At 53.2% G+C, this 24,389-nt stretch overlaps 1 protein-coding gene and 3 long non-coding RNA genes across 5 annotated transcripts; 1 reads left to right on the plus strand and 3 right to left on the minus strand.

Annotated features, from left to right (window-relative positions):
* The first annotated feature begins 2,335 nt into the window (after window positions 1-2,335).
* On the plus strand, window positions 2,336-21,511 carry BAK1 (BCL2 antagonist/killer 1). 2 transcript variants are annotated; one of them, XM_074893412.1, is made up of 6 exons: window positions 2,336-2,463; window positions 6,458-6,577; window positions 13,005-13,140; window positions 13,267-13,410; window positions 15,562-15,742; window positions 15,931-21,511. In XM_074893412.1, the coding sequence occupies exons 2-6, from the start codon at window positions 6,490-6,492 to the stop codon at window positions 16,033-16,035; spliced, it is 654 nt and encodes a 217-aa protein (XP_074749513.1). In that variant the 5' UTR covers window positions 2,336-2,463; window positions 6,458-6,489; the 3' UTR covers window positions 16,036-21,511. The 2 variants fall into 2 exon arrangements, with proteins under 2 accessions (XP_074749513.1, XP_074749512.1); XM_074893411.1 differs by lacking the exon at window positions 2,336-2,463 and adding an exon at window positions 4,952-5,158.
* LOC141954161 (uncharacterized) lies at window positions 6,585-13,321 on the minus strand. The gene is made up of 3 exons (XR_012632115.1): window positions 13,236-13,321; window positions 9,921-10,904; window positions 6,585-9,016 (listed from the first exon to the last, which is right to left on the minus strand). It is a non-coding gene; the product is annotated as an uncharacterized LOC141954161 (long non-coding RNA).
* On the minus strand, window positions 13,381-15,555 carry LOC141954163 (uncharacterized). Its single transcript, XR_012632117.1, has 3 exons — window positions 15,293-15,555; window positions 14,964-15,160; window positions 13,381-13,445 (listed from the first exon to the last, which is right to left on the minus strand). It is a non-coding gene; the product is annotated as an uncharacterized LOC141954163 (long non-coding RNA).
* Window positions 18,580-23,986, minus strand: LOC141954162 (uncharacterized). Its single transcript, XR_012632116.1, has 3 exons — window positions 23,336-23,986; window positions 22,283-22,452; window positions 18,580-18,700 (listed from the first exon to the last, which is right to left on the minus strand). It is a non-coding gene; the product is annotated as an uncharacterized LOC141954162 (long non-coding RNA).
* Window positions 23,987-24,389: the final 403 nt, after the last annotated feature.

A 24,389-nucleotide genomic window follows, 5' to 3' on the forward strand; every position in this document is an offset into this window, starting at 1 on the left:
AACCAGTTGGTGAAAGCACATCCTAAACCACCACCTGAATCCTGGAGGCAGAGGGTCCTTCTCTGCGGCTGCCGTGCATCTCTTCTTTACACCAGCAAATACATCTCTCTATTTACACCAGCAAAAGGGGCTGCCGGTGGGAGCAGGGAACATTTCACATCAGCATCAGCGATCGCAAAGCCAACGTGGCAGTTCCAGCTGGGAATTTCTTCCCTATTGCCTCAACATCTGAAAACCACTGCAACAGCAAGGCAGGCCATCACACCAGAGCCATAATCAGGATTTAGACCACTCATCAGACAATCTCCTAAATACTTGCTTGCCACCATCATTTCTTGATGTCCATATTGGCCATTCCCATAACAGAGCTGGTGCTTTCAAACTAATTTCTCCTTATCCCTGATATTTTCCCCCTCTTTAACACTCTCCAGCAGCCGTTTGCAGACACATCGCAGTGCGAGTCCCCGCTGCCCACCCACAGCTCAGTCCCCACAGGTTTCTTGCTGCACTTGCTGTGGACACAGAGGAGTTGTCCAGGCCTCCTGCACGGCTTATTTTCCACACCTTTTGATGCTCAATGCGATTAGAAGCAGCTACAAGTATCATACACCTGATGCTCACCCAGTGCCGCTTTCCTGGCTGTTTTTCTACATGCAATGTATTTGAGGTGGAAGAGAAGCAGTTTGCAAAAAAGGAAGAAGGATTATAGATGAGAGTTGCTTTTGCAAAAATTCTCACCGACACCGCTGCCTAATGAGGAAACACTAAGGGATGCTAAATCTGAAACAGTGGTAGGACTCAGGAACAGCCCAGATGGACGTAATGTGTGGGGAGAAGCACAGGATTCGTCCTGCTACAGTCAGCACATCCCACTGGGCCAGAATTCAGCTTAAAACCCGGCCACACGCCACACCAGCTGTGCACAACAACATCCACCACCAGTACAGACCGGCAGGGGCACTGGGATAACCCAGAGGTAGGGACATTCTGACCCAAACAGCCCCCATTGCTACATTCACCACCAAAACTCACCCCAAGGCTCTGTGCAGAGTTAAGGTTGATGGTGGGACCTCGAGCCCCTCCAGGACCAGGAGTTTGTGAGCACACGTTGGCAGGAAGGCAGAATCCTTGCTACCAGGCTGATGGGGACAGTCCCCATTCGTGGATTCCTCACCTTCTTCTGCTCCATCATTAGTCTCACCCCCCTGAAAGCCATCTCTGGCCAGGACACATCTCTCCTGCCCCCCGGTCCCCACAGTCACCCTTTGCTTCACCCTCCACAACCTGCTAGGATGCAGCTACTGCCCTCAGGAAGGTTTGCCAAAGCCACGTCCCCAGCAGCCCCCACCTCCAAGGGGAGAGGGCGTCTCTGGAGCCAGAGCTGGACCCTCTCCAACCCATTTTCCCTGGTGAAGCTCAGCCAAGTAAGTCAAGAATTCAAGTCTCTCTCTTCAGCTCTGGGGCAGGGAGCATCCCACAGGGCATGACATCGCCGGGCATGGACAGTGCTCCTACCATTGGACACACAGGTAATTTGATAATTAGCAGGCAAGCATTTATACGGCCCCAAACCTCTGCTTATGTGGCATTTTTCAGCACCAACAGTGAAGCCCCTGGCAGCCTCCCAAGGAGCAAGGGGAGGAAAAGCAGCGGGGGCAGCTTGCTGAGCTGAAGAGCCCCCTCCGGCAAAGTGGCTCTCTTGCTCTCCAGGGTGAACCATGCCCTTTCCTCCAGCCGCTGTGATTTTTTCCTAATCTCAGGGAATTTAAAATTTCCTAAATCACTCAGTGTGAACCACCTCTGCCACCACCAACTTTTCTTCTGGTGGATCAACACAGAAGTTTCCTATTAGAAACGTCTAATAATGACTTTATCAGGGCTCCTGGCCCGACCTGCCGGGGAACCTGACAGAGGGCAAACGGACCGTGCTAGGAAGCCGCAGCTTTAAGAAAAAGGTCAGAAAAATCACTGGAGAACCCACGGAGAAGCCGAAAACTCCCGAGGAACCGCAGCGAGCCGGGCGCTGGGATGTGCTGTCCTCTGCACCGCTGGGCTCGGCAGAGCCACCCCCAACCCCGCTCCCAGCGAAACCGCAGCCAGGCGATGCCCCCAGCCTCACCCCAACACCCTGAGCCCCCCGAGGAGCCCCACTGCCCCCCCCCACCATCGCCACCCCCGGCCCCGCAGCCGCTTTCCCACGCTCCGGCCGGGGAAGGTGCCTCTAGAGGGAGCTGAGCCCTGCCCGGCTCCGCGTCTGCATCTATGGTCTGGGGTTGGGTTTCTCTCTTTTTTTTTTTTTTTTTTTTCCTCTTCTCTCTTCTTCTTTTCCCTCCTCCTCCCCGGCCCTGCTCGCTTCCTTCCCCCGCGCCGCGCTCCGGGGAGGAGGCAGGAAGGGAGGCGGCGGGGATGGAGCAGCTCCCCGCCGGGATGCGTTAGCTCCCCGGGACACCCCGCCGGGACGCGGTGAGTAGTGGGGGGAACCCCCTTCCTTCCCCCCTTTTCCCCCCCACCCCGCGATGGGTTTATCTTTATTCACCGGGCCCGGCCGGGCGGTGCCGGAGCTGCCAGGAGCCGGGATGCACCGGGAGCCCCGGGGTGCCGGGGGGTTCATGGGGGGGCCCGGCAAGGCGGGAGGGGTGGGCAGAGCCGCGGGGCCTCATCCTGCACCGCCCGGTGAACAAGGGTAGGGGGGTACCTCGGCAAGCAGCACTCCGCTGGGTGCAATAGCTGGGCCAGGGCTGAAAGGTCTCGCTTTGAGCTGATCGTTGCCCCCAAGAGGGAATAATATTTATTATTAATAATATTTCCTCCGGGTGTTTGGGGTTTCTTTGACCCCTTGCGAGGCCACGGTGGTGACAGCCCCTCCCAGCACCCCCACGCCAGCGCTCAGGGTAGGGGTTTGGGGTAGACAGGCTTGTGCGAGCGGTCGGTGGGAAGAGTTGTGCCACGCTGAGGGTGACATTGGTCTCACCACGCTCTGGGCTGTGACCTCAGACACGGGCACGGCACGTGTGGCTTTGCCGCCTTCCCGCCCAGCAGCGGCGGGGACCTCCGGGATGTGGGCTTGTAGGGGGACCCTGGCTGCCATGTCTGCGTCTGCTGGGGCTCGTGGGCCAGCTGGACCCTGGTGCTGTGCTGGGTGGGTAAACGCCAAACTGGGCAACCTCACGTGTTTGCTGGGAGGAGTGGGGCTGACTCTGCGCTGCCCGGGTAGGGCACGGGAATTCTGTGGGATCTCTGTCCTGAAGAGGGTTTGCTAGAGATGGAATCGCTCCCATGCACGGGCCTAGGGCCAGACCTGTGAAATGCTCGTCCCAGAGGATGCTCCACACATTTCCTGGAGCAGGATCTTCATAATATGTCAGGAGGTGACTTCAGAGTCCCGTAGCCAGGCTTGTTCACAGGGATTACGGCTGCTCCTACAGATCCTCTCCCCACCCGCAGCTTGCAATTCTGCCTCCCGCTCCGGGCCAGTCCCACCATCTTCCCTGCACCCGGGCACCTTCCTTTAGAGAAAAGTCAGGAGGAGTGGTGATCAGGGCACACAGGAACTGTATCAGAGACGTTTAAGGAGCAGAGATGAGTGTGAACTGAGAAACAGCTGAGGCAAAGGTCTTTTATTAGGGAAGGCTGGCAGGTTCCAGGAAGGCTGATTCTTCGCTTGGTATGTGCTCGTTAATAAAGATAAGGTTCCTGTGCCATCTTGGAGGTGTTGCTAAATCCACATCCTAGGTGCTGTCTGTCGCTTTTAACCCTTTTCAGCCTCCTACAAGAGCAAAAAGTCAGGGTCTAGCTGAATCTTTTAGCAGCTGCTGAGAATTAGACACTGCTTCCAGTAACCTGCAGCTTCCCCCAAACCCTCTCTTGAGCCCTGTCTCAAGTCCTGGAGAGCCTTGGGCTGTCTTTAAGTGTGTGGGTGCCATATCCTCCTTCGTGACCCTTCCTGTTCTTTTCCAGCACGGTATTCTCATAACGAAGGGGGAACGGGGCAAATCAAAGGGGCATTGGGCTGGGAAGCAGGAAGAAAGTGGGCAGCAGCACTCTTGGCACTGGTGAGGATGGTCCGAGGCGCTTTGACCCCCAGCAGGGATTGGCAGTGAGCTACCTTGGACGCTCACTTGGTTCGCAGGAGTGGGAGTTCTGGGTGTGCTCCCCAGGGAGCAGGTTGGGGACCAGCAGCGTGCTGAGGGGATGTACCTGCCGGTCCCAGATGTGAGTGTGTGCAGAAGGGCTGTGCTGTTTGGTGTTGCAAGAGAAGAAAGCCCTACAAGAAACTATATTGAGAAGGAAACTGAAAATGAAAGTTCCTCTTAAATGATGGTCACAGTCGCAGCTTGCTGCTTCCTAAGGGTTTGCCAGACAGCAAATGTGAAGATCACATGAGTCAGCTGCTTCTCAAGCACTGGACTCCTGTGCTCACCAGCCATCCTTCACACTGAGCAGTCACATCTGCATCAGAAATTCCCTGTTATTCATAGCTGAGGTCTGGGCCACAGGCAGTGGGTTGATGTGAAATACAACTGGTTGCACCTATAGACCAAACTGTAAAAGCTCCAGAGGCAGCTGAACTCTTTGGCTGGGTGCGTCCACATCCTCCCCAGCGCTCAGTGCAGCCTCGGGTTGTAGCAGCGTGGAGTACAGAAATTCGTACTGTTTCGCTCACCCATGAGCTCCAGAGAGCTGCTCTGAGTCCGGTCGTGCTTCCCCTTGAAGGCACTGAGGCCTTCCTGTGCAAGGTGGGCTGCAGATGTAGCCTTGCAAGCGCCCGAGGAGGGGCTGGGGATGGCAGTGGAGGAAGCACGGGAGGGTTTCCTCTGTGGAGGAGGGGACCGGGGCATGTGCATCCGCTCCAAGCGCTCCCTGAGCTGTCTCCAGCGTGTCCCAGAGCAGACAAGAGCAAGGAGAGGGGCAGCTCTGGAGCCCGGGTCTCTGCTGATCTGAGCCAGCTCTCCCCCCAGCTTTACCCTCGCTCCCAACTGCTGATCCTCATCATGTTTTCAGCTTTTCCTTGGATGGGGATGTTTGAGGTTGGGGAGGAAAGGGGAAATCCTGTACTCGGAGGCACGTAGGAAAAAATAGCGTCTCCATCTGTGTCACTGTGGCTGAGGCTCCCTGAACGCAGCTATGCAAATACACGATGGCTTTCTAAGCCAGGCTGGTAAGCTTTGCATCTCCAGGCCCCCATCCCCACCTTGACTGCAGGCTGTGCTTCACATTACTGCTTACGGTCTCAATTTATTTTTCCCTCTGAATAATCTTCAGTGTGAGGTTGTAAGCTTAAACCACGCATTGCACTTCTAATCTTGACATAGGTGGTTATTTATCCATAACCAACACTTTTAAAAATGTTTGCCTAGGATACAATTTAAACTTCTGGGTGTTGATGTGTCTTCATGAACTTAGACCTGGTGCAAATCAGAAACCCCCCCAGTTAGCTCTATAGAAGTCTGGGCTGGGAACATGTACTGGCATGCCAAAGAGCAGGCTGGGAGCTGCAGTGATCTCTCTGTAACCCTGATAGTAACTGTGTGGCCTCGCTTCCTTCTCTGCAAAAACCAGGGGCTGAGGTCAGTGCAACGAGCAGAGGGGTGAAGACGCTGAGGACTGAGGAGCCCTAAACCACAGGTCTGGGTTTAGGATACCTGTGAAGTTCAGGCGCTGTATGAGCTGTGCCATTGGTTCTCATTTAATTTAATTTTCTTATTCTGAGGAGATTAGAAGACATAAAGAACAGGGGAAATTAGAGTCTCTGGATACAGGAAAACAGAGCTCATCTCTTGTAGAAGTTGTGGAAAACAAGTCAGAGGTGCTTGCCAGGGGAAATCGGCTGCGGGTCCATGCGGGAACTCGGCGTGGTCACGGGTCGCTTTGCTCTTGCCGTGCTCTGAACCATCGTGGCTGCAGGTCAGGGCAGCAGCGGAGCCCCATGGCTCAGCTCCCAGACACGTTCTCGGGGTGCAGCCAGGGGGTTCTAGAGCCCTTTGTGCTGTGATTTTTTTGCTTCCATCCTGGCGTGAAGCCCTTGCAGGTGCTGCTGTTGTCTGGGCTGGGTAAGCGCCGGTGCAGCCCCCGGCACCGGCTGAGTGGGTCAGAGGATAGCCAGAAGGTTTCCAGCGAGGCTGGGGAGGTGGTGAAGTGGGGTAGGGAGCTGGGTGACTTTCCTCTTCTGGCATATGACTGTCTGCAAACATGTTACTGAGAAGTGTTAGGAAGCGAGAAATCTAGCCAGGGGACTTGGTGTGGCCAGGAATCAGGGAACGAGTGTGCCGGGAAGGGAGGAGCCAGGTCTCTGGCAGAGATAAAAGCAGGCAGCATTGCTGTTCTGAGCACTTGGCTCAGCCAAAGGGGCTTCCTGAGGCTGGTCTGGGAGGTGTGTGAGGGAGCGAGGGCCCGTGAGGCCCCGGTGTCCCTGCTCGCTGCTCATAACCCATTCACTTACTGTCTCTTGTCGTTCCAGGTGAAGCTGATACTCCCAAGCATCTCTCGGCAATGGCCTCAGGGAACAACGGTGACCCACCAAGGGCCCACGGACGCCAAGGAAGCAACGGGCGCAGGCTGTCACAAGAGCTCAACTCAGGTAAAAAGGTTGCTGTGATATTCAGGGGAGGAAGCATTTTCAACCCATTCTTTCTTTTTTTCCCCCTCCTGCTGTGTTTCTTTGAAAAGATGGGTTTTTCATACCTCCAGGGCCCATTGCAAGACTGGGATAACAAATCAGTTCTGTAAAGCTATGCTGAATTCAACCGGGAGAGCGCACGCTCGATGCTTTCGGGAGATGCTTGGCGTTGGATTAGTGAGGTGGGCAGCAAGGAGGGCTTGAAAAGCACGGAGAAAATAGTGCAGGGAGCCGTTGGGCTGGGGTACGCTGGCAGCTCTGTGCGGGCAGGCTGAGGCAGGCACAGCGGGGTGCCAGAGGTCACAGGGCTTGGGGCATGGGGCAGGTCACCCCGGCTGGCTGCGAGATGTACGGCTGGTGCCTGCTGTCATTTACTTTCCCTTCCCTGAGCATGAGAGAGAGAAAGGTGCTTGATGTTGAAAACACAGAGAAAAGCACGCCTTGCTGAGCAGCGCCTGGTCTCAGGCAGTTGGTTTCAGTCTTGCTGCATCAGCTGCTGGCTGAAATCAGGTCTCCGGTGTGCCTTGGCATAGCAGTGACAAAAAGTTACAGCTCACCAACATTCAGAAGCAGTTCAGTCCCTTTCTGGTGTGTGCCGAGCCCAGCAGACTGTGTAATTGTGTTTCAGACTAATGGGTGAAACTGGGAAGGGGGCCGAAAGGAAGCTGGGAAAAACCTCTGCTCCCGTTCCATCCCAAAATGATAAAATGCCGCTGCACAGAAAGCTGTTAAACACAGGTGACTTCTTAACCTGTTTTGCAGGTGGACTTGTAAATACGGCTGAGTCATTGCAGCTCTGTCAATAATGGAGATTAGAAGCTGTACCTAACTGTTCATGTATTTGAGCTCAGATCCAGCTCCGAGCTGTTTTATTGGCCTGATAATGTTATTTATACTCTGGTATTGCCTGGACTCCTCTCCATCTCAGAGTACCATTTGTGCTAGATCCCACATGAATACACTAGAAGAAAAAATACTCTGTCCTTCCCTTACTAAAGCCTACAAGGTACGAAAATAAATAAATAAGAGCGCTTGTTTACGTATGCTGATTTCCTGTTGAGGCCAATGAGATGCTGATGTGAAAACCAGCGAGAGGATCAGGTCCTGAGCTCTAACCACACTGTTTGAAAGTCACGCTTCCTGTAAGCTTGCAAACACTTACTGGCAGCACTGGCATCCCTCCACTTCCCAAAAGTCAGGGGCGTCCGTCTGGAATTTGGAGGCAGGATCTCTGCACGCCTCTTAGGCAGAAGCCTCATGGATTCCAGTGGAAGCAGAAGTGTGCAGCTTCCTCCAACATGTGCTATGGGGTTACGGGGTGGAAGAAGGCTTTTGCCAACAGGTATTAAGCCTGGCTTTCATTTAGGACTCGCTTGCTCTGTTTGTTTATCTTTGGAGGTGGTAGGGAGTGAAGAGATTTATCTGCTGCTCAAGGATTTGCTTGAGCATCATTCTGAGCCCTTGTTCCACCAGCTGTTGCCTAGGGCATGGACAAGATGCTGCTGTTTCTGTCTAGGTTGGGTGGCAGTTTGCACTTCTGGTGTTTTCAGGACATTGTAGACAAAGGCAGGAGCTTCATACTCCTGGCAGTATGTGATGAAGAGGAGGAGCAACTCAGCTCATGAATAGTCGTGCAAAGGGGAGCAAACATTGCAGAAGCAGGGGTGGGAGGCCCAGCACCAACAGTGCTGAGCTGAGCTCAGGAAACAGGGCTCATACTTCAGAAAAGTAACCTTGCCCTCCTTCAGCTCTCGTCTGTAACATGGGGGTGGCAGTGCCTCCCTGTTCAGACGTGCTGCCGGGGTACACACACAGCTACAGGAATGCTTTGGATAATTCCATCGAGGCTTAGATCTGTGGGACAAGCCATGGACGTGGCTGTCCTCGCCCCTGCAGGTAACCGGTAACCGTGCCAAGTGCAACTCAGCCCCTTACACTGCGGAGGGGGTAGTCCACGGGGTGAAAACGTTGTTTACGTGGTCACACTTAGCTCCTGTGTGGACCACGTCAGCTGGAACCCCAAAGCCCTTTGTTGAGAAAGGTGATATATTGCTATTACTACTTAGTACTAGGAAAATGGCAAGAGATGTGATGCAAATGTCTGCAAGGATGTCCAAGGTGTCAGGGTGGTGCCTGGAAAGCCCAGGCACCCTGACTCAGTGTGCAGTGTCAGATTGGCAACTGTTCTCTTCCTCAGATTACCCAGGCTTTCTCATCCGTCTGTGTGTGTTTAATACTCACGTAACGTACATAAAGGGGTGTGAGATTTAGTCCCTGGTTGTTTGTCTTCGCTCTGGACTTAACGTTGCATGTGAAGCAAGTCACGAACTGATAAATAGCTGCTTAGGGATGTTAGTCATGTGTTTTTAAGTGTCTCTGTGTCTTCATCGCCAAGACCACCTGCAAAATGAGTAGGAAAAATGTGAGCTGCCTGTTTAAGCCTGGGTTCTCATACATCCTGTAGAGCACCAAGACCATTTAGACAGACTTTTGTCTGGTGCCCATGCGGTTCCTATCTCCAGCACAGACACAGAGTATTGGACTTCCCGTTGAACTGCATCTCCCATCAATATGTGGTTTCCGTTTTTAAAAGAAAAACAAACGGTCATCCTTCTGATGGCTGTGCTGGGAAATAACTGCTATGGAATTGCCTCGTGACTCCTTTGTTCTGGCCTGCAAAGGATGCCCCAAAAATTCTTTTATGAAGAACCTGACGGGGCAGAGGGAGATATACTGCCAGAGCTGAGACGCCCACCCATCACGGGCATCCCACTGAGCCCTGGGCCCAGCCTCGCTTGGCAGTTCAGTAGATGAGCAAATATGGGACAAATATCAGCTCGGGCAGCAAAGTACCAGAGCAAAACCTTGCTGCAGCCCCCAGCCCCGGCTGCCAGCCTGTAACTCTGGGAGTGTTGGTGGGACACAATTGAACATAAGAATTAAAGCAGGTTTCTTGACTCTGATCCAGAATCTGGACCAGAGAATCTCCCTTACTGACAGATGAATTTCTGTCTTAAAACCAAGGGTCTTTGCCCATTAGCTCTGCAGGGAGGCTGTTTGAGAATATTGCTCCTCTTTTGGGTGGGAAGATACTTGTTCTAAAGAGCAGAATAAGGGGAAGGGCTTTGTGCTGTGTAGATGCCTCTGAGGACAACAGTTTTCCATTTCCCTGTCTAGAAGCTCTGCTCTTGGGTTCAAGCTGTGCAGGATTGTGCCACCATGATGCAATGTCAGGGTGATCAGCCTTTGATCCTGGGTGCCATTGCTATTGACAGGCAATAAGTCTCACAAGGGGCTGCCTTACCCGGTGGAAGCTAACCCAAATCCATAACTGCTCATCCCACACTTGAATTGCAGCTACCATGAGGTGGAGTTGAGCTTCCCCTCGAGGCAGAAACCTCCAGAGACCGTTTGTGGTTCCCCAAAGCTGTTTCCAGGCTGGATATCTCCCTCTGTGCAAACAGATGCACCTCTCGGTGTAGTTACTGCCTGTCTCCCGAGCTCGAAGGGGATGCTGCCAGGTTGCATCTGTCATGACTGCAGTCTGTAGCAGGGCTATTTAGTTGTAACGAGGTCTGATGGATAACTTTGATGAGACCTGCCAGTTTTCACTGTAGCGCAGCTGCTCTCCAGGAGATGGGAACAGGGAGAAATAAAGGATCTTGCACAGAAATGCAGACGTTGCATGTTTGAGACTGGCTGGAGTCCGCTCAGTGTTGTCTACAGTGTGAATCCAGGCAAGAGGCTGTTGGGGTAGGTCTGGTCTAGATGCTGCGAGTGCGCTGGGGACCGAGGGCGGTGGGGTCGCTGCTCCGTGAAGCAGAAGCGGAGCAGGTTCTCCCTTGCAGTGTGGGGGCTCACAGCAGCTCATGAACCCCCTAACATGGCCCTGAGGATCCCACATGGAGCCCAAAGATCCCAGAGGAGCTCTAAACCACTCTCCTCCTCTCTGCTGCTGGTACTGGGAGTTCACAGGGCAAATCTTGATCCAGATCATCTTCTTCTGAGTGGAAGAGACCCAGAGATGGTCCCAGTGGGTGCTGTGGATTAGCACTTGGGGGACGAAGATGTGTGTTCGCTTCTCCTTGTGTTACTAAAAGTAGCGCTTGGGGTGATTAAAACCAGGGATTTTTTTTTGATCCACTTATTTCCTCTTTTGTTCTCGCAGTGTGTTTACCCTGCCTCTCACTGAAACTGTGAGTCAGTCGGTTTCGTTTTCTGTCTCGCAGTGCAACGCTCACTGGCTCCTTCAAAGGTGGGATTTATTTACCACCAAATAAACCCGTTCCTGCAAAACAAAAAACAGTCCCCTGAAAACACAGTGACAAGGGCTTGTCATTTCCCTTCACCTTTATTTACCCAACCCGAACTCGGTGTAACCTGAGTCTCTGCAGGACGGGTCCTCTCCCTTCCCCACACCCCATCCGGGGCTGGGCCCATCTCCCCAGAGCCCCGTGTGGACCATGTAGACGTGACCAGCTGGAAAAACTCTGCGACAAGTGGCACGGCATGTTTTGGAGACTTGGATACAAGGTTTTATGGAGCAGCGTTGCCAGGACAGCTGTGTCCAGATCCGCACATCCCAACTCTGGGACATTGCTCGGGCAGGAGCGTCTCTGCATCGGAAATGCAATTTCCAGTGGCCAGAGAACCGCGTGGCCAGTCTGGAGGGTGGAAATCACAGAATCACAGGGTGCCTGGAAAGGGTTTTAGCTGGGTTGGCTGCAGTGAGCTGCACTGCTGCTAGTCAGCATGTGCTGACCTGCTGCGTGCCACCAGCATGCCTTGTGCAGGATGATCACCCCAAGCCACCGGTCTGCAGGGTCCTGAACTTCTGGTGTTCCCCAAGTAGCTCATTTACTGGGCTCAAAGCTGGGCTTTGCCCCTCGGTTTAATGCCTGTGAATCTCCACTCTGAGTGGCAATACCCTGTCAAAGGAGCAGGGCTCTGATCTGTCCATACCATTTCTGTCCCCTACAAATTTTACATCTTAGAAAAGAAACTGGGCACAACTGTGTTACTGGGACCTTAGGCCAGCTCCCCCCGAGCCCCACGGGGTGACTTAGCTGGGACCCGGTGCTCTAGACCAGATTGCTTCTCCAGCCAGCTGAAACCGAGCTCTAATCAAAGACATCCCGTGACAGGCCGGGTACTTTCCCCCAGAGCAATGTAACACGTGTGATAAGGTATCGGTCACCATAGTACCTACAGGACTGAAACACCTTGCCGGGGGCTCCCTGCTCCGCAGGGGGCAGGTCCTGGCCACAGCCAGACCCTTGCTCGTCCCCGCAGTGTGGGCATGGGGCCACGCGTGCGGGTCTGGAGCTGAGCCACTTGCAGACAGACGCTTGTTGGCCTCAGTGGTTTCTGACTCGCTTCCTGCTTGCACAGAGCTGGGTTGGTTTTCGCGCGCTGTCGGGGCCAGGTGACGTTACTGCACGGGCACGTTCCCGCGCTGAACCCTGAATACCTGGCGTGCCAAGCCCTGCTTGTTTACAAGAGCAGGGGAAGGAAGCTGTGGCACCCAAAACCAGCCTCAGGTCACCCCCACAACAGCCCTGGCTCATCCCTTGCCCGGCTGCAGCCTCCCACTCACCATGCAAGGGGCTTATTGTTTCCATGGATAATTTTTAGCAAAGCAGGGGATTTGGGTGTCCTGGAGCAGGAGCAGGCATTCAAACTGATCACCTGGCTGTTTATCTGCTTTCAAGCACCAGATGGGGAGTCACCTCTCTGGGCTACAGTTTATGAGTTATCCTAAAGCTCCTCTCCTTTCTGTGCCTGCCAGCAGCCCACGCAGAAGTTGCAAACCCTGCCCTGGCAGTGCCGCTGCCGGGCTGTGGGTGTACGTGAGACCAGTGATGTGTGATTGAATCGGCAAGGAATTATCTAAAATGACCCATTTAACTTTTGCTCACCACGTCATCGCTGATGCCATGCAAGGGCACGATCGTTGGGGACACTAGAAAACAAGATTGTTTGCTGAGGGTTGATGGGCAGCACTAGACTGAGCTTTGCCTCCAGTTTGGGTTTGGATCTGAGATTCCTGAACCTGTTTGTGCTGAGCAATGCCCTTATCGAGAGGCAAGAGCGAGCTGCCAAGGGCAAGCGCTGAGACGTCTGGTTTGTGTTGTGACAGTCCTGTAGCTGTCTCTTGCCAAAAATGGATTCAAAAGGTGGGCCTGTGCCCCTAAGAACAAAGGCTGGCTTCAAAATTAGTTTTCTGAGAACTAATTTGTGTTGGATTCTTTTTGTTTTACTGCAAAAGGCCAGTGTTAATATGAACAGCACAAATTTAGGCTGAAAATGAGGGAATGGTCTCTTTCAAACTTGGGAAAAGGGGGAGACGAGCTTCTCCCTTGACTCTTCTTCCTCTTGTCTCTCTCAGAAGACCAGGTGGCAGAGGAGACAGAGGAGGTGTTTCGGAGCTATGCCTTCTACCGCTACCAACAGGAGAGAGAGGAGAGAGGGGAGGAAATGCCCATGGACCCAGAGATCGCAGAGATCCAGCAGGAGCTGGGCAGGTAAAACTGATACCAACCACATGCACGTCCCTCAACCCCATCCCTTGGCCTCATTGCAGACCCACCCCTCGGTCCAGCTTGCCAGTCTTGCTGACCTGTCTGTAACGCTGTCCTGTCTCTGGGCAGCACCGGGAGCCTGGTGGGAAGGCGCCTGGCCATCATCGGTGACGACATTAACGAGCGGTACGACGCGGAGTTTCGCTACATGCTGAAATCCTTGCAGCCCACCAAGGAGAACGCCTATGAGTACTTCACCAGAATAGCCTCCAGGTAAGGCCACCGGCTCCTCGGCGTGGGCTGGACGCCTTCTCCCGGAGAAGACCAGGGAAGGAAAGGTCAGGCAGGGTGCAGTGCAGTCAGTTAAATCCTTGCCCCCACCCTGGAGCAGCTGCCTCCCCGGCTCTGCCCCAGCACACAGGCTCTGTCTGTTCAACCTTCACCCACCGTCCCTGGGTTGAGCTCCCAACAAGCTCACTGTGACGGTTCCTGTGTTTTCTGCCTGTCTGCTCTTCCTCCTGTGCACTGCTTGGACAGTCTTCACCTGACTAAACCTCTCACAGTCCTTGCACAAGCTGACTGGGGTCAGAAGGTTTGGGGGACATGCCTGAGAAGCGTGGCCTGTGCATCAGTAGCCAAGTGTCTGTCCCAGCTCCCCTTCAGGGTACAACCAAAGCAGATGTGCTGCTGGTCCCAGTGCTGCTTGCTTGATAGCTGGGAAGCCCTGAGGAGGTCAGGATTTCAGAGGCACAAAGCAAATGCAGCTGCAGGCTGTGGGGATGGGCAGGTACTCGCTGCCCTTGGCGTGGTCCACGGGGAACAGGGTCTGACTAACTCAGCATGGGGGATGCTCCACAGGCTCGCAGAGCCAGCAGCCAGCTCGTGCAGTCGATGCACGCCCAGCTCACCTGCTCACAGCACAGCAACAGGGTGAAGAGCGAAGGCAAACGCCCAGACAACTTATTGCCCTGATTGCCTGAGGTACAGGCTTGGATCGAGGTGGCTGTCAAGGTGTTCAGTCCTCACCCCCCTCTGTAGAGAAACTAAGACACTCTGCATGTTAAACGGTTTGCCAGGGTCACGCAGAAGACCCTTGGCAGAGGCAGGAGAGAAGCTGGGGTCTCCTCTGGGGTCCCAGGCTCCCGTCGCTCCTCCGAGCACACCTGGCCCCGGCACAGCCCCATCCCTGTGTCCCCTCCGCTCGGTGTTTGTTGTCTAACTGCCTTTCTTCTGTCCTTTTCCTGCTCCCCTTGTCCTTGGGAAGCCACGCGGCGCTGTTTTCACCACTTTGCCAGCCTGAGGCGGTTAACGCACCGCAAACAGGTAAATTAACCTCTGTCCCTCTCTTTGTGCTACCTGTTTCTCTGTTGTTTCTTCCCGGGCTCTAACTTCCCTCTCCCTCTGCCACCTGCACGGTGGCAGCTCCACGCCAAGGCTCTGCAGAGGAGACTGTTCCCTTCAGCTGTGCAGACAGGGACCACCAGGACAGGGCGCCAGATTAAAACACAGGGCCTGAATCTACTCTTTTTTTTTTTTTTTTTTTTTTTCCTCTCCTTCTTGCTTGCCTTGCTGGAAACCAGGAAAAACACCTTCAAAACCTGGTCTAGATAAATCAGTGCAGCGATGCAGTTTGTACCCACAGCAACCAAAACCTGGATCAGGAGCAGCAGGCATCAAGTAGCACATTTTAGAGACCTCCCCCAGCCCTTGGGAGCATCAGTCTAAGGAAAGATCAGGTTTTGGTCTTGGAGGGGTTTTTCAGTGCAGGAAAAGGGAAAATCCTGTTCTAACATGCTTTGTCCTTAGATAGAATTAAACTTCCTTACCTCCAGGTATGACCACACAAGCAAGGGATGCTCTGGGACAGGGGGGTGGTAGTTCCTGCTCCTGGCTTCACGTGTAGCAGCTACTGAGCTTGCTGCAGCCTCAGCCTGACAGCTTAAACCAGTTCCAGTTTACCTGGTTTAATAATGAAAACCCAGGACCTCCAGGCAGCTGATGTGCCCTGCGTTCAGGTGGAGACCTGAAGGAAAGGCGGGATGGGCAGGAAGGTCAACAACCTCCATCACAAAGCTTCCCCTCCAGCAATTCCAAGCCTGTAGCTGTGCCGACAGGATTTGGAAATTTCCTTTTCCCTAGGACATCCCTAACCCACCTGGCTGAGGCAAACAGCGGTTGTGACCAAGAATCTGTTTGTTCTGCTCTGAAAGCACACCCTGCTTGGGGGTGGCTGCACATCGCTTGGCCACCAAAGGACCACGTTGTCTGTGCAGCTGGGATGCAGCTCGAGGACTAGCGCAGCATCCCCAGCCCTGCTCCGCGACCGGCACTGCTCGAGAGCCCGGTGCCTGGGATGCAGAGACTAGGGAGGTCTGGGCCAGCCAGGGCAGTGCTTTAATCAGACCATCATCGGCTTCATTTCAGCTTGTTCGAGAGCGGCATTAACTGGGGCCGGGTGATTGCACTGCTGGGTTTTGGCTACCGCATGGCCATCCACGTCTACCAGCACGGCATACCGGGTTTCCTCCGCCGGATCGCCCGTTACGTGGCAGAATTCATGCTCCGGAACCGCATCGCCCAGTGGATCGCCCAGCAGGGAGGATGGGTGAGCCAGCGGGAGCGTGGGGGGGTTTGGGGGGCGAGGGGAGGCAGCCTTGCTCCAGCCAGCGAAAGGTGCAGCCTGGGGACTGCGGCATTACCGAGGCTGGGGGGGGGGTGACCCGGGTGCAGGCAGAGCAGCAACCTGGCCCAGGCAGATCTAACGTGCTCTGGTTATTCTCTGTTTCTCGTTAGGTGGCTGCACTCGAGCTGGACAATGTTTACATGAAGTACATGCTGGTGGTGGTGGCCCTGGTCATGGTGGGGCATTTAGTGGTACGACGCTTCTTCAGGCCCTAACTGATGTGGGGGCAGAGGCTGGGGGGGTCTGGCCAAGCTCTCTCTCAAATCTCTGCTCTGCATTGACGCCTCCCAAGAGAGGGGGGATTCAGCTTGGACCTGTGACCCTCCCACCACAGGGCCTAGGGTCTCTGCCATCTGCGCAGACACCACCAGGAGCTATGGAGAGAAGCACTGCGGGGGGGGGAAGGTTCAACTCTGTTGTTTGTTTTATGCCTTGCTTAGCTGCTGAGGACAGAGCATCACTGCAACACTCCTAGCAGGCAGCAGCGAGGCAGAACAGGCTCCTCTGGAGTCACAAATGTTTTGTGATAATGCCAGTGTGTGTGTGTGTGTGTGAGTGTGCGAGTGCTTGGGTCTTGTCCACTCCCGGGGGCAGGTGCAGGGCTCCCCATTTGCTGATGGCTTTAGCCCAGACCATGCCTACATTTGAAGAGGGATTGCAGCTTTGGTTGCTGCAATTGTTGTCTGTAAGTCACTGGAGGGGCAAGCCAGCATTAGCCCATGTGGGACTTGCTTTCACCTTCCCTCTGTTCCTGAGCCCAAGTACTGGAGCCTTCTCTTTCCTTTTAACAAGCATCCCTACCCCTTTTTAAAGAAACACTCTGACTACCTGTTCTCTGACAAGCGAGGGTAACATCTGGCAGCACTGGCAGGCAGGTGTTCCCTGCTGCAGCCTGAACATGGGGACCTGCAGCTCTCCCACGGCTGATGCAGGTGCTGGGGTGCAGCCTCACAGCCCTCCGTGAGCAAAAAGGCTGCGTGCCGGCAGGCCTAGGAAGCACCAGCAGGTTTCCAAACACTAAAAAGCTGTGGGGTGACTAATGGTTGGTGTAGGCATCCTGCCTGCCTGCCTGCCCACCCCCCAGTTCTGCTGGGGACTGCCATTCAGTAGACTCAGATGCTGGCAGATGAGCAGCCTAAGTGAGACCAGCTGGTCTCCCTTGCTCGCAGTGGGAGGCACTGGAGTTGCATCCCAGCCCTGCATCAGCTCGTTGCCTTCTGGGCTCAGCTGGGCAGGATGGTGCAGGCATGCCCTGGTTAAGCCCAGGAATGCAGTCTTTTACAGCTGCCCAGACAGCAGAGCCCAGCCTCTTCCGGGCACAATGTCTTTGGGAAGTGACTTCACCTTGTCCTGTTCATGACTAGTGCTTGAGTGTGACTTTTGGGGGAGGGAGGGAAGCAGGCTCCACTCTCCCATCCCAAATCTTTCTGAATTTTGTAAAATAGGGAGAGTGTCCCAGTGTGGACCTCATGGTTTAGCTCTATTCTTTTTACTCCAGGTGACTCTGTAAGGCTTGAAACTGTGACTGGCCCTGTCTGAGCCAAACTCATCCTAGTCTAGCATCACCCACCTCCTTGAGTCCTCGAGCAGGTCAGCCAGCTGGGGAGGGAGCTGGAGGGACCTCAGGGGTAGGAAATGAGCAGTGGTCCTATGTCTGTGCTCCCCTCCTAGCACAGACAGAGCCCTTCTGGGCTGGAGCCTGGGACAAGGGGAGTTGCAGCCCTGAGCAGGCTGAGCCCTCCTGCCCTCGGGGACCTTTCCACGACGGCTGGAGCAGGGGACTCACCTGGTATTGCTACTGCAAAACGGGCTGAGTGGCCACAACTGACAGTGCTCTGACTCATCTCTGGCCCAGGGATCGCCAAACCGGGGCAGAGCCCGGCTCACCTGCAGCCCTGCCTGGTGTCACCCACTGCGGTGACCACTGAGAGCCCAAGGGGGGGGGGGCAGAGAGACCTTCAGAGCAGCCCATCTGCAACAAAGGCGTTCCTGACAGACAGCTGTCGGACCTGTTTTTAGAACCCTCCAGTATTGCTTTCCCATATCACCAATTCCTGCATTAATCTTTACCTTCAGATTTATTCCCCCCCCCCCCCCCAATTTCTATCTCTTGCTGCAGTTTAAGCTTGTTACTACCTGTCCTGTCCAAGCACAACAGGACACCTTACATCCGTTCTCCTTGCAGCTGCAGAGCTTAGCAAGACCAGCCCCAATCTCATAACACTTGCATCCCTCATGTTCCTGCCTCATTTAACGTAAGAATACCAAACTTTCAGCCTGTTTCCATAGCAGGGTCTTTCTGTGCTTATCATTTTGATCCTGACTGTTTCTGCAGTATCCCCTTCCCTGGTGGAGTGCCCTGGACTGTGCTTAATAGAAAGGCATTAAAATATTTGCTATAATATTTCTCTTCTATATATCTCTTGGTTGCTTTATTTGTTTTATCTGTGCTGAGCAGCACAAATCTCCAGCGGACTGTCCACGCTCAGGTTTTGTGGCTGTGCTGACTCTTTGAGCAGCCGAATGCCCCCCCGAGCTCATCTGTCCCCTTGCAAGTGTTATTTCTTTGCATTTATCCACACACAACTTCATTTACCATCGTGCCACCTGTTCACCCATCTTGAGCAGATCAAGATTTCCTCAAGATCCTTCTCTGGTGTGAACCAGCGTAACCAACTGAGTATCTGCAGTTTCCCATCCCACTCCTTACCTTCTTTTCTGGGTGAAAACACCACCAGATGGAGCCTTTTTGCCACGATGAAAATGAACTACTAATTGTTATTTTCCTTTTCTCTTAATCAGCCACATTATTTACATGTCACTGTCCTCTAGGCTAGTTCTCTGGCTTGGTTGTGTCTGCAGCAGACTTTTTCAGAGGACCTTGGCAAGAAAACAGTACATCAACTTTTATTCACTACTTCAGCAACACACTCCAAGAACTCTAACAGATTGGAGAGAAGTTTTGCTTCTACAAAAAGCCATGTTGCTTGTAATTTATTCTCATCTTCCAGATAAAGTGTTTCACCTTGCAAACCAAATTCAGCTGTAAAGCCAACAAACTTTAAAAAAAAAAAGAACATTTTTCAGCTTTATGGTAGATGATGAAGCCTTAGTAAAGTCTGTGCTACCAGGATAGAGAAGAGAACCTTTAAAATAGGTGCTGTAGCAAAGGAAAGTTTTCATTTTATCCGTTTTCTCAGGGGATTTGAAGGGAGGATTGTCTCAGGATATCAGCATATTGTCTCCCTCTGCTCTCACCTCTCCTAGCCTTCCTGACACTGGGGACCAAGTGGAAAAAAGCTTGAACAGGGACTGTGAATGGGTGACTGGTCTGTAGTACTGTGTCCTGTCACTGGATGGCAACAGCACTGCAGGCACAGCCACCTGGGTGCTGGCTCCGAGGGCAGAGAGGGGCTGAGCTCCCATGGAAGGGGGAAAACCCCCCTTCCAGGTCCGCCTCTTTGTCCAGGTGACCTCAGTATCCATCAGCTGTGGTCTGCACACCCAACCCACAGCAAAGGCAGTCATCACTGGTTCGTGCTGGACTGCTGGTGGGGAAAGTGCCGAGTGCTTTACGGGGCAGGAGCAGGCTACAGCAGGGTTGGATTTGCTGGGATCAAAACAGACCAAGATGAGAAGGCTTGGCCCTCCCAGAAGCTGATGCTCTTCGTAGGGTTGTGGGTCCTCTCTAGAGAGCTGCAGCGGGTATCTACCTCGAAGCCCCACTCGGCAGAGTTTGGGCAAGGGCCTGGACAAGGTACCACAGGCCACCTTAATTATATGCAGAAGGCTTTTGCTCTCAGACTGGCAGTGCCAGGAGCCATTTTTACAAAAAAAAAAAAAAGTACGTCTCTGCTATAGAAGCAAGAGCTCTAGATAAAACTACATTCTTAGAATAACCCCAAACTTTCCTTACAGGGCTGAATCAGCCACTTTATTCTGCAGGAATAAAGCCCTGATCTACTACAATATTTGTAACTTTGTTTAGCCACCAACCCCGTCACATATTGTACCTTGTAGGAAAGCAAGCCCATCTGATGCACTGAAGAGCAGCTCTCCCTGCTGCCACCTTCCTAGGCACTGTGGTGGTACTGGGGCATGATTGCCCCTGGGGCTTTGGCTTCTTCCTCTGGTGAGCAAGGGAAACTGGGGTGGGAAGCTCTCAACTGGAAGATGAAGGCAGAAGATGAGGAGGAGGGTCTGCCATGGCTGTTCACAAGGAGAGGACTGTCCATGGCATCATTGGGTTGGAAGAAAAGTCTCACCCCCACTCAAAGCAAAGCTACCTAAATCACTGCAGGGTTTGGTGGACAGCTGCTGAGAAAACCTCATTTTTCTAGCACCAGAGACCCAAGCTGGGGTTGCATCCGAGGAAGGATTGGCTCCCTCTGATGCCTACAGCTTAGCTGCACCCACTGGTACCAGCGCTTGCCTGGTCTGCTCGCTCCTGGAGTGGGTAGGAAGAGGGACCAAAGAAAAGCTTTTGCTATTTCCCTTCTCCACCCAGCCCCAGGATCAGCAGACAGGATGGCTTCAGCATCGCAGTGCTCAGTGAAGGCTGAGATGCACCCCACAAGTAGCAAAGAGGGGTGCAGGCTGTCCAGGCAGTCCCCAGGGCTGGAGGAACCACACGTGGAGGCAAGTCAGGGGAGCTGATCGCAGCCTCACTCGAGGCCACGAGCTCACCGGGGTTCCTTGTACCTCTCTGCCAGCTCCCTACGTATCAAGGGGTGCGGGAAGAAGGTGGTACATTTGGTGAGGAGTTCTTTGTGCAAGAGGCTACCCCAGGAGAGGTGTTAAAGGAACATAACACAGGGAGTTGTCCGGACAGAGAACTCTTGGTTCAAGCAGAAGCGTGAGGGTGGGCAGAAGAATTTCATTCAGATGGTTACAAGGGGTACATAGAAAAGGGGTGAGAGTCTGAAAGAAGAGTCTCATTCACTGAGCCTCTTCGAGAGCATTTTTTACTCCCACTCTCTCCCAGCTCTTTCCTTCTGGATAGAGGAATCTGCCTGAGCTATTAGTTTGCGTCTCAGAACCACCTCTCCCTTCTGGCCATTCCTCTCACTGCGAGCCAAACCCCGAGCCATCCCTGCCAAACACGGGGTGCTATGGGGTTCAGGCTGGCGGGGGCCAGCGCTGCCCTGGAGAAACTGGTCTCTTCCTGGTCAGAACTGGTGGCAGCCTTCCGTGAAGCTCTGTGTGATGGGTTTTACACGTATACTTGAAACCACACTAGCAATTCTGGTTCTTCCTTGCCCGTTTCACGGTATCAAAGTGCACGGTGTTTCACACAGCTCCTTCCCCAGCTCCTTTCTCCACCCCTCCAGGAAGCCCCCGGTCTCTCCCAGCCCTGCAGGAAGGGAACAGGGTATATGATGGAGCAATAAAGCATGCTTTGCACTGACTCTGGAGGGGAACGACTGGTAAACACCTTTTCTTCCCAGGAGGAGGAGAGGACAACCACAGGTTGTCTCAGTAGCAGCAGGGAGACGGGGAACAAGCTCTGCCTGCAGGCCAGCCTTTTCCCAAGGGCAGGTCACCTTTAAATAGCAGGCAAAGGGGCTGTGTGGAACACAATGGATTGCTTTCACCCCAAAAAACCCCATTTCTTTCACAAATATTCTGTTTTAAAATGATGTAATATATATATATATGAAAATAAAAATGGTACATGCAGTGCAAACTCTTCTCCTGGCTGTGTTGAGGGTTTTCTTCCAGACCCTGCACTCCTTTGCAGGGTGCTCTGGGTAGCTCTTGGGTGTATTACACATTCCTGTGCACAAATTTGCACAAGCTATTTAGTCTCAGTTGCCCCATTAGTTTAGGGACACCAGGCCTTCTTACACTTTTGCTAGCCTGAAGAGCTAAATAGGGAGACAAATCTGCTGCTTTGCCATCCCTGTTACAGCAGGCACTGCGGGGATGAAGAAGAGACTGCTGTAGTAATCTGCTGCCTGATCAGCTGCCAGACCTGCCCCGAAGTTAAGGATCTTATCTCTGATGTGTCCACACCTCCCTAACAAGAAACAATGAGGATAGGAAATTGCAAAGGAAAAATCCATTACAGAGGAGTACAACATGATTCTCAACTGCCACTAAACACTCCAGCAAATGAAAAGCAAATGCCAGTTCTTATCAGAAAAGCCCAACACGTACAAGATGGGGAGGTGCTACCCCTGGCCTGTTCTGGGATGACAGCAACACCTCCTGCTAACGCTCCGGCTGACAGCACAGAGAACTTACATTGCTAAGTGTGGGCTGGCACAAAGATGGGAAACCGGGGCTCCTGCAACAGTCACTGTCCTGGGGTACCTTTCCAAACACCAGCCTGGATCCCCAGATAATGCCACTCCCAACTACTCTCCTTTCACATGCCAAGACAGGGCATGAGCTTGTACAAAGCTGCCCTCCCTTTCCTGCACCACTCTCCTTTACTCAGAGACAAACCTTGCTTCTTACCTGACTTCTCACCCCTCGCAGGACCAGTCTGGACACCAGCTTCCCCCAGTCATTCCTCCCGGTGCTGCAGAGCTCCAGCAGCATCTGCAGTGGGTGAAGCAGCAGGTGATATAGGGACACAGGATGCTTTAACAGCTCTGCGTGGGATGGGACAGCTGGGACCATGTGCCCTGTTAATGAGCACAGACCTCGTTAATAAACACAGGCACACCCCACCTGTGCTAACAGTCCCCCCAGTCATCCTGGTCTGCAGCTACTTCTGCTGATGCTACCCACTACAGCCCTTGCTTTTGGGGCTGGGGTGAAGCTCCCAGTGGAGCCCCAGTGTCTTGGTCACTGGTTGTGGTAGGAGGCACCGGGGCCAGGGCAGCCCTTTGTGACTGCGGTGGGGCAGGGGAAATGTTGCCTCTATCAGTCCTTGCTGACGGACATGGAGCATCCTTCCAGCTTCCCTGTCCCCACCCTCGACAAGGATCTCTTGTTCTGCTTGAGGAAAGGAGCAGGGTGGGCAGTGGCGGGGTTTGTGGTTACCGTAGGACTCCGCAGTGTGACAGAGGTGGCTTTACCACGGGGGTGGCTCTGCCTTGTCAGCCTGCAGAGCAGCACAGCCCTCATTGTTCAGCCAGCTTAGCGGTGAATCCAAGTGACTCCACAGCTCCCAGCGGCTGCTCTGTCCCATCCCACGTCATTGCAAACAAGTCTGTCTACCCAGCAGAGCAACGGCAGCTTCGTGCCATTACCCTCTGCGCTCCCTGGGTGCCTGGATTTGCAGTTTCTACCTCTGAATGCCCATCAGTTGAAATGAGAGAGGAGAGATGGGGAGGGCAGGATGCCTGTCAGGATGGTCTGGGACCAGAAGGTGCCGGAGGGTCTGAACCCAGGCCATGCCCATTTTCTGCAGAATTAATCCTGGGGAATGTGTATGGGAGCTCTGGGAGAAGGGGAAGAGATGAAGGCTCTGGTTATAAATTGCTGTAGAAAGAGTGGGGGCTCAGGCTTTCCACACAGTCAGCCAGTAGCAGATTAAGCATCGGAATCTAAATAAATATTTACCCCCTAGTTCCTGGTCTCTATAAATAGCCGTATGTCACAGTTGCCAGTTGGTACTTTGGGATCGCTGCAGTAAGATTCAAGCAAGGTGAGAGTATTCCCAGTCACGCAATCCTGCGCATACCTGGCTGACCTGACGCTCTGCACACAAAAACATGCTGCCGAAGCTCTGTCCCTCGCTGTCACTGCCTCTCTGTGCAAGTAAAGGTTAAACTTTAACAAAAGATAAATGGCCCTAATTAAAGAGCCAGCTGCTCCTGTAATCCACTTTGTGTCCTGCCCCAAAACCAGATCAAGCTCCTAATTAAATTACCCAAAAAAAATTAAGGCCACTATTATTGAAGTATTTGCCTTTGGCCATTCAAATAGAATTGACCCTAAACCAGAATCCAAGATCTGGTAGCAATCTAGATCTAGATCTGGTATTTGAGACAAGTACCTTACCTCTAAAACTGGGTCAAACTCTGAACCACCTGGAGTTTTGCGGAAATAAAAGTTTTTTCTAGTTCATTTCCAGGATATGAAACAAGAGTGGGCAGGAGCTGGGAAATCACACTTGTTTTTATCATCTTAATTTTTTAAATAAAAATCCTTCGCTCCCAGGCAGGTTTCCTTCATTTGGCACGTGTTTGAAGATTCTCAGCCCCTGGCTAAGAGTCAGTGTGCTGTCACTACAATGTCAGGGATACGCTTCCCCCCAAGGGTTTGTTCACGTCCATTCACCTCGCGCATCGTTTCTACCACTGGTATCTGGGATTCCACATGGGACCTGGCTGCAATGACACAAATGAATTGAAGAAATGATCTCCCAGCTGAAAGGGGAACACGGGGGCAGCGGTAAAACCCCATGATTGACATGAACTGGCACTAGCACCTCCGACAGCAGGAGTGCCTTTGTGGCAGCGCTGTGCGAATAGCTTGCAGCAAACAGTTTACTAAGCCAGTGGTTTTTTCCATCCTGTGAATTGGCAGCCAGAGATGCAGTCTTCTCCAATTTATTCCTTATTCCCAAGATCTCCCTGACTTTCCCTGAACAATCTCCATGAATCATGGTGGT

This window comes from Strix uralensis, chromosome 24, assembly GCF_047716275.1.
Source record: "Strix uralensis isolate ZFMK-TIS-50842 chromosome 24, bStrUra1, whole genome shotgun sequence".
Classification (NCBI taxonomy): domain Eukaryota; kingdom Metazoa; phylum Chordata; class Aves; order Strigiformes; family Strigidae; genus Strix; species Strix uralensis.

Excerpts from the sequence above, each read along its gene's own strand:
- BAK1 (XM_074893411.1), top strand. The coding sequence starts at position 5,125 with ATGCAAATACACGATGGCTTTCTAAGCCAGGCTG. Across the intron at positions 5,159-6,457 it reads TGGCTTTCTAAGCCAGGCTG|GTGAAGCTGATACTCCCAAG; the intron begins GTAAGCTTTGCA and ends TTGTCGTTCCAG. Across the intron at positions 15,743-15,930 it reads TCGCCCAGCAGGGAGGATGG|GTGGCTGCACTCGAGCTGGA; the intron begins GTGAGCCAGCGG and ends GTTTCTCGTTAG.